This window comes from Ctenopharyngodon idella, chromosome 15 (assembly GCF_019924925.1).
Source record: "Ctenopharyngodon idella isolate HZGC_01 chromosome 15, HZGC01, whole genome shotgun sequence".
Lineage (NCBI taxonomy): Eukaryota > Metazoa > Chordata > Actinopteri > Cypriniformes > Xenocyprididae > Ctenopharyngodon > Ctenopharyngodon idella.
Genome location: NC_067234.1, coordinates 33,712,726 through 33,727,074, shown reverse-complemented (window position 1 = coordinate 33,727,074; position 14,349 = coordinate 33,712,726). Strand labels below are relative to the sequence as shown.

At 36.8% G+C, this 14,349-nt stretch overlaps 2 protein-coding genes across 3 annotated transcripts; one reads left to right on the top strand and one right to left on the bottom strand.

The window, feature by feature from the left end:
• The first annotated feature begins 2,154 nt into the window (after nucleotides 1-2,154).
• Nucleotides 2,155-9,039, top strand: lamtor1 (late endosomal/lysosomal adaptor, MAPK and MTOR activator 1). Its single transcript, XM_051863030.1, has 5 exons — nucleotides 2,155-2,366; nucleotides 3,704-3,849; nucleotides 3,948-4,025; nucleotides 4,488-4,611; nucleotides 7,058-9,039. Exons 1-5 carry the CDS (start codon nucleotides 2,325-2,327, stop codon nucleotides 7,148-7,150), a joined length of 483 nt encoding a protein of 160 aa, XP_051718990.1. The 5' UTR covers nucleotides 2,155-2,324; the 3' UTR covers nucleotides 7,151-9,039.
• On the bottom strand, nucleotides 8,840-14,248 carry lrrc51 (leucine rich repeat containing 51). Of its 2 annotated transcripts, XM_051863028.1 has the most exons (5): nucleotides 14,152-14,247; nucleotides 13,922-13,988; nucleotides 12,653-12,858; nucleotides 12,402-12,550; nucleotides 8,840-9,536 (listed from the first exon to the last, which is right to left on the bottom strand). In XM_051863028.1, the coding sequence occupies exons 1-5, from the start codon at nucleotides 14,152-14,154 to the stop codon at nucleotides 9,398-9,400; spliced, it is 564 nt and encodes a 187-aa protein (XP_051718988.1). In that variant the 5' UTR covers nucleotides 14,155-14,247; the 3' UTR covers nucleotides 8,840-9,397. The 2 variants fall into 2 exon arrangements, with proteins under 2 accessions (XP_051718988.1, XP_051718989.1); XM_051863029.1 differs by having other exon boundaries at nucleotides 13,922-14,248.
• Between the last annotated feature and the right edge of the window lie 101 nt (nucleotides 14,249-14,349).

Genomic DNA, 14,349 nt, shown 5'->3' with positions numbered 1-14,349 from the left:
CCTAACCTAGGCGGCTGGTCTTGGTTTGCTCTCGCGGTACTTTGATGGCATGTGATCGTAAGGCGGCTGTAGAGCAGATCAAACAGAGATTGTATATTATAGGGAGATGAGAGGGTCTGTATCTCTTACCATTGGAGAAAGCGTAACGGCTAACTTAATTACGTGCGGCACCTTTCAGCCTATTGTGTAATGGCAGTGACATCAGTGCCTGCCATTCAAAACTCCTTCCCTGTGTACCGCCTAGCATTACCCGTTACGCTTTTTTGGCTAAAGGTTGCAGGCTTGCCTTCCAGTGGCTTTGGATCAAAGTCGGATAAATTTTCTAACCAGAATGCATTGCTTTTGTCAGGCGGCAGCCGATCTTTGCCATGCTGCATGAAGTTGAATAAGCCTATATACAATAGTGGCAAGGCCAGAAACTTTAAAGAGAGTGGACCTTGGTGAAATTATTATTGGATTTATTGTCAGCCAACAGTTTAATGAAAACAACAAAATCCATTAATAAATAAAATGGCCAGTGAACAGAATAAGAACAATACACAAAGGTAAATAAACATAGGTGGCATGGCTGGGCAAGGCTTCTTACTTAAACCGCTGCCTGCTGCAGCTTTTGATTGCTTTTAGACAAAAAAGCTGCTCATAACTGCTGTTCTCGGATCAGTTGTCTCCGTAATATTAGCATATTGGAGGTTTGGCAAACGATTCAGTGCGTATCTGTATTTGCGCTCTAGAGAGCATCAGAATTTTCTATTTACAATGTGTTTTTGCAGCGTTTAGCAATGTAGCAAATCACAGACATGTCTGTTAAATTCTTGAATGCGATGGCCAATCAGAGGTGTTTAAGTTAGAATCCACTCACCACTCAAAGCCGGAGTTTTTGTTTTGAGTTCAACACAACAACAGTTGCTTATTTGCAGTAACAAACAAAGACTATAGAATAACAAGGCGCGACACTCGTATTGTTTTGAATGGGAGAAAGTGCAACGCGCAATATGGCGGAATAAGTCCCACCTTCTAAATAAGAGCCAATCGCCGATTGGGAAAGTCATCGTGTCACTGCAGCGGCAGTTAGAAGCTCCGGTTCCTATAGAAACAGTCAGAAGCGCGCCTCCGAAATGAGGCACAAGAGATGCGCATTTAGGACTGCGCATTAGCTTGATCCAGCCTGAAAAATACAGTTTTTTTGTCATGATTCGAGCATTTAGAAACAAAATTTATGAGACAATTGTTGTCAGATTTCATTGGTGATTTCAAATATGAAATGTAATCGAAAGCTTGGCTAACAGCTTTGGAGAATTTGATGTTTCCCCATTCAAAGAGATAGGAGCTGCACTTGAATGCCCGAGAGGTGTTTCAAAGATGGCCGCCGAGTGAAATGACTTGTCTTAAAGGGACTTTGGTATCAAAGCACAAAAACATCTCCTACGCTCTGTGTAATGACAAAACTAAGATGGAGTAGTGTGTTTCTCTAGTCTTTTATATATTTTCAGTCATGTATTTAATGTGAGGGGTAAAAGATTAAAAACATACATACATCAATAAGCGATTATCACATAAAGTGATGATTCTGTAGTTTTTTTTCAGCCTGTTGACACCAATAAAATTAGCGTAAACATTCACTAATCTAGGGTAAACAGGAAGACAGGTGTGACTTTATATTGTGTATTTCACTATTTATTTATAAATACCGTTAATTTTGGTAAAGTTACTTTTTAATCATATAATTATCCCAGAACGGTTTTCTAATTTTTCCATAATTGGTAGAACTGCAAACATTCCTACCTGTTTTATTAAAAGAAAATTGTTAGAAAGAGAGCTAGTTCTTTTATGAAATAAATGTTTATACTCTTATTATAAGCCAATATGTTTATTATAATTATATTATATTATTAGTTAATTATTTTTATATTATATTATTATTAATAACAATATTTGTTAATATTTCGGCCAACAAAAGTGATGTATTTGAGGGAATATCACGCCTGAAATTTAGCCAAAGAGAAACAATCGCGTTGCATAACGTTTTTGTTTAATTTAGAAACTAAGAGTAAAACGCGTAAATCGTTTACAATACCTTTATATTATTTTTATATCAGTCGAAAACGAACTTAACGCCTATGCTCGCTCACACGACGGGCGGAATTGACGTGCTAGGGTAATTGTGTGAAAACGGAAGTCACGTGACACGGCTGGCAGTGCTGTCATGTGATGGTCCCTGCGTTTGCAACGAAGCTCTACACAGCCAAAAGACAAGCAAAATAAAAAACAGCTCCGGAGGCGAATAACTCACACAGAAAGGAGATTGAACCTGCTGAACGTCTATCATGGGGTGCTGTTTCAGCAGCGATAGCGATACGTCGGATCAGGTAGAGAAGATTTAATCAAAATACACATATAACAGCTATAAAATACTGCTGAATGTGGCGTTTGTACTCCTGAAACAATAACATACAACACACATTTAATGTTAGTGTGTGTTTGTAGTTCGGGCTGCACGAACAGACCAATATTGTGTGTGTTTTTCAAAACTACAACAAACTTACTGTAATGCCTTATTTAATTAGCTTGTTTTTGTAATCAGAGTTATAGGCTTCACTGCTGGTTCCATGATGATTAGACATAGGAAATGTCATAAATTGAGAGTATGCGTTGGGATTTGTCCCTGTGGATCAGATGTGTTACTCAGACCCCTATAGATCTGACGTGTGGTCATGTATGAGGAAATTAAGTATTCAGGATTTCCACTGTCATGGAAAGTGATATATTAATATCAGTGGGTTTTCAAATCCAGGCCTGGACATTTCTGTATTGAGCAAAAGTGTGTGAGAGAGTGCATTGAAAATCTGTGATTTATGATTTTGATCAGTTTAATACGAAAGCCAAATACAAATAAAGTTTACATTTCTAAATATTCTCATAATAATTTAATCTAAATTATCATATTGTTATGCTTACAATATAATTTGTGATATTATTATATCAGACGTGTAAAACATTATGTGATTTGTACGTTTAGATCCATGCTGGATTTTTTTCTACTAGTTTTTTATCCATAAAATATTTCATAGACTTGGGTGGGTGGGTGTTTTTGTTTTTAAAGCAAAATCTCTATAAAATGGTCTTTAACAGTGGTGTAAAGTATTTCAGTAAATGTAATTAGTTACTGTACTTGAGTATCTTTTTGGCTACAACTTCAGTAGTTTCAAAAGATATCAGAAACTTTTACTCTCTACTTGACTACATTTTTGAATAAGTACTACAGTACATCTGTGAGTGGTTCCTCATTATATTTTGCATGGCACCTAACTTATTCTGCAGCAGTTTATTTCTGCTATAAAGAAGTGATAGCGCCATCTACAGGGCATTGAAGGTACTATATATTTTGGGTTTTGCCCTTGAAGCCCTGGGTATACTTCATTTTTTTACACGTACGTTTGTTAATAATAACAGTGAATAGACAAATAGATATTTATTTACTGTTTTAGGTCAGTGTTGCCTTCTTAAAGGGATAGTTCACCCAAAAATGAAAATTCTGTCATCATTTACTCACCCTCAAGTAGTTCCAAACCTGTATGAATTTCTTTCTTCTGTTGAACACAAAGGAAGATAACATTTTGGGTGAACTAGCCCTTTAAAAATGTGTGCCGGTGGTCTTTCAATGATCATGTTTTTGACCAGGTTCCTCTTGTCTTTTTTTGTGCAGAACAGTGACGAGGTGAAGCCGTTGATTCCTGACCCAAACCAGGAGAGAAAACCCACCAATGGCTCGGAGCGAAACGCAGACAACCTGACGTCCAACCGCACAGACGAGCAGGCCTTGCTCACGGTCATCCTACAGCGGACAGCCTTGTATGACACATGTGTTTCCTTTTTTTTTTATTTAGCACACAGTTTTCTGCAATCAGGGCTGTTGGTAGATGAAAATGTTTTCTTTTTCTCTTGGGTAGGAACATAATTGACGTGTCAGCTGTTGATTCTCAAGGCATGGAGCAACATGAATACATGGACAGAGCCAGACAGTACAGGTGAGTTACAGTACTGAAATGCCATTGATATGTACAGTAGACTCTGTAGATCTCTTTCCTTAAAAGTCCTGGAATTTTATTTTACAGTATCTGTACGAACCCTGGCATGAGTAGACTGTCTGCTTAATATCTGCTTACACTTTAATTTGTTGTTCCTACAATAGACATTCTGCTGACTATAAGTAATTTTGCAAGTACAAGTCAACTTATTCTACTAACAATTAACCCTAACAGTCTACTAATACTGTAATGAGAGTTAGTTGACATGTAGTTGCAAAGTTACTTACAGTTAAAGTAGACTATCGAAATAAAATGCAACCAGCTTTTTTTTACATTAACTAGAAGGGAATTAACAAGGGAAAGTTCTGTAACTGCTCAACATTTGTTTACATTTGCTTTGTAGTTTGTTTTAAAATGAGTGTATGTGTGTGTATTGAGCTGAATCATGTGTTTATGTTAAAGCACCAAGCTGGAGGTGTTGAGCAGAACGCTGTCTCAGAAGAAGCCGGTTCCTCTCCCGTCATTGACCAGCCAACCTCACCAGGTGCTCGCCGCTGACCTGGTCCCCTACGCAGACATACAGCAGGTCAGTTTCTTGTTATTAAACATGTTATTAAATGACCGGCTTACTGTAAGTTAGACTGCTTTATACACTGATACATATGAAACAAATAAATGGACACAAAAATATTGTGTAATAATATTATGTGAGAAAAAAAAAGAGTGTGAGACCCAGTCCACAATGCCACAAAGTCAGCAATGCTTATACACATAATGGCAAAGGTCTGTTGTGGAAATTATTAGTGATTGATTACAGATAGTGACAAAGACTTTAGATATACTAAGACGGTGCACTCATATTACCTAAAGAGATAGTTCACCCAAAAATGAAAGTTATCTCATGATTTACTCACCCTCAAGCCATCCTAGGTGTATATGACTATCTTCTTTTAGACGAACATAATCAGAGATATATTTAAAAATATCCTGGCTCTTCCAAGCTTTTTAATGGGAGTAAAGGGGGGGGCTTCAAAATAAGGCCTTTATTAACCCCCTGGAGACATATGGATTATATTTATGATGGATGGATGCATTTATTTTGGGTTTCAAAACAGGCCCCCCGCTCACTCCCATTATAAAGCTTCGAAGAGCCAGGATATTTTTAAATATATCTCTGATTGCGTTCGTCTGAAAGAAGATAGTCATATACACCTAGGATGGCTTGAGGATCATTTTAATTTTTGGTTGAACTATCCCTTTAAGTTATGAATGAAAGAAAGTGCAAAGCGTAATATGGTGGAATAAGTCCCACTCTCTAAATAAGAGAGCCAATCACTGATTGATGAAGTCATTGCTTCGCTGCAGCTTAGAAGCACTTAGAACTGCACATGTGCATTGGTAGGACTACCCTGAAAAAAAGCAATTTTTTATACTATTTGATCATTTAGAAACAACATTTATGAGACCGATTTCATGTCAGCTTTTGTTGCTAATTTGAAATGTTATTTAAGGTTCAACAAAAGGTTTTTGAGATTTCAGGAATCCCCTATTCAGTTAGATAGGACTTGGTCTTGGATGCCCGAAATAGCTGCCAGGGGCCGGTTGCATAAACATATCCATTAAGTCAGTGTCTTAAAGGGATAGTTCATCCAAAAATGAAAATTACCCCATGATTTACTCACCCTCAAGCCATCCTAGGTGTATATGACGAATACAATCAGAGTTACATTAAATAATGTCCTGGCTCTTCCAAGCTTTATAATGGCAGTCAATAGAGGATGAGATTTTGAAGCTCAAAAAAGTGCATCCATCCATCATAAATGATATCCACATGACTCCGGGGGGTTAATAAAGGCCTTCTTAAGCAAAGCGATGCATTTGTGTAAGGAAAATATCCATATTTAAAACTTTAAAAACTAAAATAACTAGCTTCCGGCAGACAGCTGTACGCATGCCGACAACAGGCCCGGATATACTTCACTTTCGTTCTAGTTTTTAAGTGCTCAAGTCACTCGCACATGCGCTGTTGTACGCAGACCATCCAGTCTCAAAAATTGGGCTGTGCGTAATTCGTAACCGGTGTTTTGTTTTGCTCTCTCCTCTGCACTTCCATGTTTGCCAATACGACATGCGTCGGGTCAGAGTTCACTCTTTCGCCATAAGTTGATGCGTACGGCAGTCTGTTGGAAGCTAGTTTTTTTTTGTTTTAAATTTGGATATTTTTCTTACAAAAGCACATCCCTTCACTTCAGAAGGCCTTTATTAACCCCCGGAGCTGTGTGGATATCTTTTATGATGGATGGTTGCACTTTTTTGGGCTTCAAAAATCTCATCCTCATTTCACTGCTATTATAAAGCTTGGAAGAGCCAGGATTTTTAAAATATAACTCCGATTGTATTCATCTGAAAGAAGATAGTCATATACACCTAGGATGGCTTCAGGGTGATTAAATCATGAGGATTTTTGGATTTTGGAACCCTTTAAAATCTAGTTTGACCCACTAGCAGTTAGTCAAGGGGCAGTCAGTCTTACTTTTCGGTATCAAATTAGACCAATCTACGTTTTAATGTAACGTTAACTGACCTTAAAAAAGTTACGAACAGACTTGAGGCGTATGGACATATTGCAAATATGCCAAGACTTTCCTTGGAAGACACTTCAGTGTCACATGATCCTTCAGAAATGATTCTAATATGCTGATTTGCTGCTCAGAAAACATTTCTGATTATTATCAATGTTGAAAACAGTTGTGCTGCTTCATATTTTTGTGGAAACTGTGATGCATTTATTTTTTCAGGAGTCTTTGATGAATCAAAAGAACAGCATTTATTTGAAACAGAAATCTTTTGTAACATTATAAGTGTCTTTACTGTCACTTTTGATCAGTGTAATGCATCCTTGCTGAATAAAACTCTTCCTGACCCAACAGGTCACAGTACTGTATTTATATTCACAGTAGTGTATATAAATTAAGAATTTAATAAAAATTTTTCAGTGCTTTATTTGATTTATTGCATTCTCTCCTCCTCAGGTCTCTAAGATCGCTGCGTACGCCTACAGCGCCATCTCACAAATCAAAGTAGATGCCAAGGAAGAGCTGGTGGTGCAGTTTGCTATACCATGATTTAAAAGATGGACCCCATTCCCCCCACATTCTCTGTTTCTGTCTCTCTTTCTAGCCCTTTTCACTCCTCCGTTCTCCTTCCAAACTTCTTGAGATGCAGACGCCCATGTCTTTGTTCTCTGAATGTCCTGCAGATAAATATTATTCACCCCAACCAGAGCTCTTTGTGTAAATCCGTCACCCGAGACCCTTCAGGGCCGCCACAGCACTGATCCGAGAGGGTAAAACCGTCTGATCTACTGTCTTTGCTATGACAAGTTGGATTTGATCAGTTAACGGTAGCTCTTCAGGTGCGTTCATGCATTAATCAAACCTTTTGCAACTAAAAAATACAATTCGACAGTCGTGTCAAGCTGCTACGATTGCATATTTTAGTTTTATTTGTTCTTGTTGTTTCTTTATCTGTTGGGTTTTCAGTTGGTTAGACATTGTTAAACCGAGTAGCACATCCAGACTTCCCAATTATTGTTGTACTTGTACTAAATTTATTGTAGTTTTACTCAGTTCAGCTGGGTCGTCTTAACACACATGTTGTGGTTCAGCATAATTCTGCATGTAATTCTTTCGTTCACCTGTAGGATTCTGGAATCACTGTGGTTTAGAGTTCATTATTCCTAATTTAAATCCCATAATTGTATGCACTGTGGTTCAATATTGGGATGCAAATGAATATGGGCAACATACATAAATAATACTTCTGTCTAACTAATCAGAGAAACACACATAATGCCACATTAACCCTTTTATTTTGTATTCTTTATTTAACTCATTTGAAAGCAGAACTCTCTTGTTTTGTGTGAATGATCTGCTTGAAAGTCAATCAAATTGATTCTCAGCTGGTTTAGATTGAGCCTATCACTGTTACCTACTCAAAGTATGGGATGTCCTGCAACTTTAGACCATATTTTTACTAATCGGCATCGTTTTCCTCTGTTTGCCATGTCATGGCGGACTGTAAATATAACGGGACAGGTGACGCGATCAATAATTTTGGTTCTTTTGCGGTGAGATTTTGAATCCTTTAAAGTGGCTCTGCTGTAACGGGAGAGAAAGGGTTTCTTTTACTGTCACGCAGTCGTATCAGAAAAATACGAACACTGGTTATTAAACCGAGCCAGGGCAGTGTGGCCTGAATAAACATACTGTCAAATCTGAGAGTTTTGAGTGGGGCGGTTGGTTTGAATGGTTGCGGTGGGATGGTAATTTGTAAATGAAGTTTCTGTGTCAATGCCTTTAATGTACAAAGTGTAAAATGATTCAAGATGAATGATTAGCGGGAAGTGGAAACGGCTCTACAGCACCCCCTGGCTGCATTATGCCTTAGTCGTAAGGCTTTGCGATCAGTAGCTTGTTTTTAGCTAAGCAAACAGGGACACTTTTACCTTGCCTGTTCCACCTTTTAACGTAATAAAAACAATTAAAAATATATTTTGAAATTGCTTTAACTTAGTCAATCTATTTTTTTCCTGTTGTGCCGAAAAACGAGGAAAGCACTAGTGAATTCAAACAACTGGCATTCTTTCCTGATAAGAGTTTGAAATGCCACACAGTATGTTTGAGTAATTATTTATTTTTGATTTTATGTCTTTAGACCGTGTGGCACAATTGGCTCTCTAGATCATCGCAAGGCGCACTTCTCTTTCTTTGAGGTTTTTAAAGGGATAAAATACACTGCAATACACAAGATGGTTTCTTTTGTTGTTGTTTTTTTTTTTTGTTGCAGTGTACTAATAGTGTTCAAGTTTGTTTGTTTGTTACCTAAATGTGGAATACTACCTGATTTACAGAGATAACGTTTCTTAGGCTAGTACCAAAAATTTAATCTCAATATTCTGTTAATACTGTTTTGTTGAATGAAATTATGCATTAAAGACTTTCAAAATTATAAAGTGTTGCTTTATTTTACTGAATGTGCAGACATACAATAGTGGTGAGTGGAAATTTTGTTCATCGTCTTGCATGTCAACACTCAAATCTTTTGTGAAGATTCTCACTTTTTTAGACTGCTTTAGTGGACGTTTCTCTGTTGCTTAAGATGTTTCACCACTTATCCATGTGGCTTCATCAACAACTAATGAAGAAACACTCTAGTTGACTAAAGTAACTCCAGCTCTGTAACCGTTTTAACGAGGCTGTGGTAAAGGCAACTTCATTGCGGTAGAATAAACCGTTGCTAATAAACATTCAGGTTTATTAGACATAAAGACAAGCCATGTGTTACATGACAGGGTGTCGGATGAGGAAGGTTCAGTCCACTTTGCTGTGACCTGTGGATTTGCGTAGGTTTCTGCCCCTTTGCCAAACTGAAGTCAACTGCCGTTCCTGTTTGGTCACAGCACTGAAATCGATCATCTTCACGTGAGGAAGGGTGGCGATCAAATGTGCCCTAGCAAGAGAGGCAGAAAAGCAACTTAGTGGAACAATCATACCTCTAATACAGAATATTTGTCTGTGATTCTGTACACAATTATGAGCAATTCAACATTTCATAACAGAGAAATTGGTAACACTTTACAATAAGGTCCCATCTGTTAACTACCTTAAGCTGGGTGCACACTATGCGATTTATAATAGTCCTTTATGATTGTTGCGTCAGACTGTACGTTCATGATCCTCATGTCACACTGGGGGATCTCAGGTGTCATTTATGTCAGACTGTATAACAGTCAAGACGCGTTAAAAATGGACGCACGCTTGAAAACTTGTCCGGAGTTTTACATCATCAACCCACACACATTCGGTGACCATGAGATGCATTACACGCGGGACTGAAATGGTGGCTAACAAAGAAATCTCTAGCGTTAATTTTGATCACGGCTTATCTTGAAAAACAAAGACAATTTGAAGTCACACTGCAGGACTGTGCGCCCAGTCTTCTGACACTGCCAGAATTTCGTCAGAGGTAAAATTTGATCGCAACGGTCATTAATCGGCTGTCGGTGAACATATCAAACTAGCTATCAAAGACTACAGATTTTAGCCTAGGATTATAGTAATCTTTCAGGATTCTCAAAATTTGTCTCAGATGACCACATCTTGGCCAAAATCACACAATGTGCACCCGCCTTTAGTTAAAGAGGCTATATGTAGATTTCAGAAACCCTTGTTATTAGCGACACCGGTGGCCGTTAAGTGAACTGCAGCCAGCAACTCATTGCTTGTGCTCGCACTCCATAGTGACGCGAATTTCTCAGCAAAAATGCCCTGAGTCCTTCACATAATAATCAGTCTATACAGGCTTTCATAGTGGCCGTTTACACGACACCGTTTTCAATTAAAAACGGAAAACTTTTTATGCATTTTGGCCGTTCGTTTACACGACAACAGCGTTTTGGTGGATTGAAAACGGTCTCCGTGTAAACAACAAAAATGCGAATCTGTGAAAATGATAACGTCATGCATATGCGCATTACATGTTCAGTCTATAGTGTTTCATCGCCATCTAATGGCAGAATACAACGTTTTTAGTCATTTTCATGGATTCTTATGACTGGGGATCATTTTGACAATGGTGTCGTCTGTACGTGGAAAACTCAAAGGAAAAACTCAGTTTTAAACATATCATTGTCTTGTAAATGTATCCATTGACAACCTGGGAAATCGGGGGAGGTCTCATTTTTTAAAGTTTCATTACATGTTGTTAACACTTTGGCAATAAACAAGCGATTAATACATGAAAGTTCTATATAGCCCCTTTAACATGAGCTAAAAATGAAAAGCACATCTTAGTTAAAATCAAAAGTTGTACTGGTTAATATTTAACGTACTTGAGCTAATATGAACTAACAATTAACAGTTAACTAACGTTAAAAAATTTACAAATACTGTATAAAATGAATTGCTTCCTGTTAATGCACTAACATTAACTAATGAGACCTTATTATAATATAATTGATGTTTGAGATTTTTTTGAGATTACAGCAGTGAAAAATGATGTAATAAATCTTTTAATGTCAACAGATCACGTAAAATAAAGCCACACATTATTATGCACATTTTATTTATTGTTTTTATTAAAAAGACCAAAAACACTGAATATAGATTATTTATAAATAATAATATATTGATGAACCTTCTTAAAACATTTCCTGGTCACATTTTACCCCAAAATCAAGATTTTTGTTTTGATTTTTATTTTAAATTTTCATTAATTAATAGAGGTATATCAAATAAAACTACACTCTAAAAATGTTGGGTTAAAAATGGACAAACCCAGCGAGTGGGTTATTTTGACCCAGTGGTTGGGTTAAATGTTTGCCTAACCTGCTGGGTAGTTTTATTTAACTCAACTATTGTTTAAAAAAAATACTATACGGCTGGCTTAAAATAAACCCAAAACAGGTTGGAAATTAAAAAACAGACATTATTACTGTTGCCTCTAGTAATTAATAATCAAAAGGTGAACATTTATTAATAAGCAGTTTAATAAATGTTTAATTTTTAAGTATTATTTATTAAACTTATAAATAAATGTTCATTTATTAAACATAGCAATAAATGCTAATTTTGGGCTAATTTTAAGGGAGCAATATAAGTTGAGTTAAATAAAACTACCCAGCAGGTTGGGTCAAAATAACCCAATCGCTGGGTTTGTCTATTTTTAACCCAACATTTTTTAGAGTGCATGATGTATACATATTTTCTTTTTGCATTGCAGTAATGAGAATTAAGGGGGAAAATGTGCATGACATTAAAATTGACATTACAATGCAAAAACTCTTAATGGCGAAATATATATATATATATATATATATATATATACTGTATATCGTCTTATTTCTTTTTATTTGATTTTGAGGTGAGACCAGACCTGGACATGTCCTTGACTACAGGCCATGGGCTGGGAAAGGTCTAACACATGCACATGCCGTGTGTGTATCTGAACTATATGTGATTACTGTTGCTATGCACAGGACAGCAGAGGTTTGTAACTGGATCCTAACCGCAGTTTCAGCACCTGTTGTGTCAGGATCGCAACAAGTACAGAGATCCACAGTGGAAAATCACAGAGTTCACACGGCGGGACATGTTCACTGCATGAACACTGACTGTACTGAGGCATATTATTGACTCACCATCAGTCATGTTATGTTGCTTTCTTTCTTTGGAACTTTTGAGTTGCACAAACCAAAGTAAGTCAAATAGATTTGGAATGACTTGAGGGTGAAGAATGATGACAGAATTAAAGTTTTTGGAAACTCTTCTGCTCCCTGACATGTCATTCTAACTGACCTTTGACCTTCAACCATACCTGTAGTCAGGCTCGGTCACTATGGGGTTGCCGTGCAGAGTGATGGTATGGAGCGACGGAAGCACAGCAAGTTTATCCACTTCTGACAACTTACAAATACGATTTCCATGGAGATACAACAAACGTAACTCTTTAAGTTGAGTGAGGACCTGACGGAAAGAGAGAGAGAATGACATTTGAGGTCCTCTGATATACATAATTTGCAGTTACACACAATTTGTTCTGCTAGACTCAGGTGGTAAAGTGCGTACTGGGTCGATGTGTTGAATCTCGTTGAAGGAGAGGTCGAGCCAGGCCAGACGTGTCGGCTCGGCAAACAGAGCAGAGATTGTGTCCGTCAGTCCTAAAAAGTCTGAGATGAAGTTGTTGTTGAGTCTGAGCGTCCGACTGAGGAACTTCTGCTCCGAGTCACGCTTTAGTGGACGAGCGCCTGGATTAGGCACAACACAAAGAATGTCTGAAAAAGAAGGAATGGAGAGAGAGAAAGAGAAATAATTTTTGTGTATACATTTTTATTGAGAAATCTAATAAATTACTATATATATATATATATATATATATATATACTACCATTCAAATGTTTATGATCTGTAAGGTTTTTTTTAATGTTTTTAAAAGAAGTCTCTTATTCTCACAGAGGCAGCATTTATTTGATCCAAAATAAAAACAGTAATATTGTGAAATCATTACTCCAGTCTTCAGTGTCACATGATCCTTCAGAAATCATTCTAATATGATGATTTGCTGCTTAAGAAACATTTATGATTATTATTAGTGATGAAAACATTTGTGTACAATTTTTTGTCAGGATTCTTTGATGAACATAGAGTTCAAAAGGACAGCATTTACCTGATATTGATATCTTTTGTAACATTATAAACTATCATTCAAGTGAGGTTTTTTTTTTTTAGTTTTTTTAAAGAAATTAATACTTTTATTCAACAAGGACACATTAAATTGATCAAAGTGGGAGTGACAAATTATTATTATGAATGCTCAAAACAACATACAAATAACAATGAGAAAAAATAAACAGCAGAGGAAAAAAAAGGGGGATTAAAAGCAATATAAATTGGAAACAATTACGAGTTTTGAGAATTACATTAACGTTACACTAAAAACAGTACAAAAAAAAAAAAACAGATTTCCTGTTATTATAGGCAGTTTAATTGATGTGAGGTATTGCTCAATTTTTTTATAAGAACAAAAAAGAGGTCTAATTTGAATAGTAAGATTTGCGTTATATATATAATTTACAGTTAAAACTCGGACTGATTCCGTGAACCGGTTGAATCGATTCATTAGAAAGATTCGGCTCAAAGGAAGGACTCGTTAAAGCATCGGACACTTCTATTTAGTTTCACTCGAAAACGTGCCTCATTTAGGGAAATAAAATGCGTCATTACTGTTGAAACAGCAGAAATTGAATTCTGACCTTAATATTAAGGAGTGTGACGTGCTACTTCAAGTAAGCAAAACTTTCAAACAAATATATAAAAGTATGCACTGTAGAAACACACCTGGGATTGTGCTGAGCTCCTTAAATGAAAAGTCCACTGGAGATCCAAACATGTTCCGACCGCCAGACTGCAGAAAACAAGATCAAAAACTACAAACTGCAATCAGATGTAAAAATACAAACACTGATTGATCTTCAAGTCCATAAAGCAAAAAAAAGGATGGATTTACATAGAGTGACAGTTAAAATATAAACACCAAACGAACGAATAATTTTCTAAATTGTCATCACCATTATCGTAATTTTAGGTGTTCTTTAACCATAGCAAGGTTAGCGTCACGCCAGCATGGGCGGACCGCAACAAAGTTACCATGGAAACAACTTGCATCGTATTGCATTCTGGGAGATGTATTTCAGACTTTTGAAAGACTTCCTACAAGGGCGTTGCGGAAGAAGCTGCGCTTTCATTGGCTACTTTAATTTGGGAAA

Excerpts from the sequence above, each read along its gene's own strand:
- lrrc51 (XM_051863028.1), bottom strand. Across the intron at positions 12,859-13,921 it reads GGAGCTCAGCACAATCCCAG|ACATTCTTTGTGTTGTGCCT; the intron begins GTGTGTTTCTAC and ends CTTCTTTTTCAG. Across the intron at positions 9,537-12,401 it reads GTGACCGAGCCTGACTACAG|GGCACATTTGATCGCCACCC; the intron begins GTATGGTTGAAG and ends CTCTCTTGCTAG.
- lamtor1 (XM_051863030.1), top strand. The coding sequence starts at position 2,325 with ATGGGGTGCTGTTTCAGCAGCGATAGCGATACGTCGGATCAG. Across the intron at positions 4,026-4,487 it reads GACAGAGCCAGACAGTACAG|CACCAAGCTGGAGGTGTTGA; the intron begins GTGAGTTACAGT and ends TTTATGTTAAAG. Across the intron at positions 4,612-7,057 it reads CCTACGCAGACATACAGCAG|GTCTCTAAGATCGCTGCGTA; the intron begins GTCAGTTTCTTG and ends TCTCCTCCTCAG.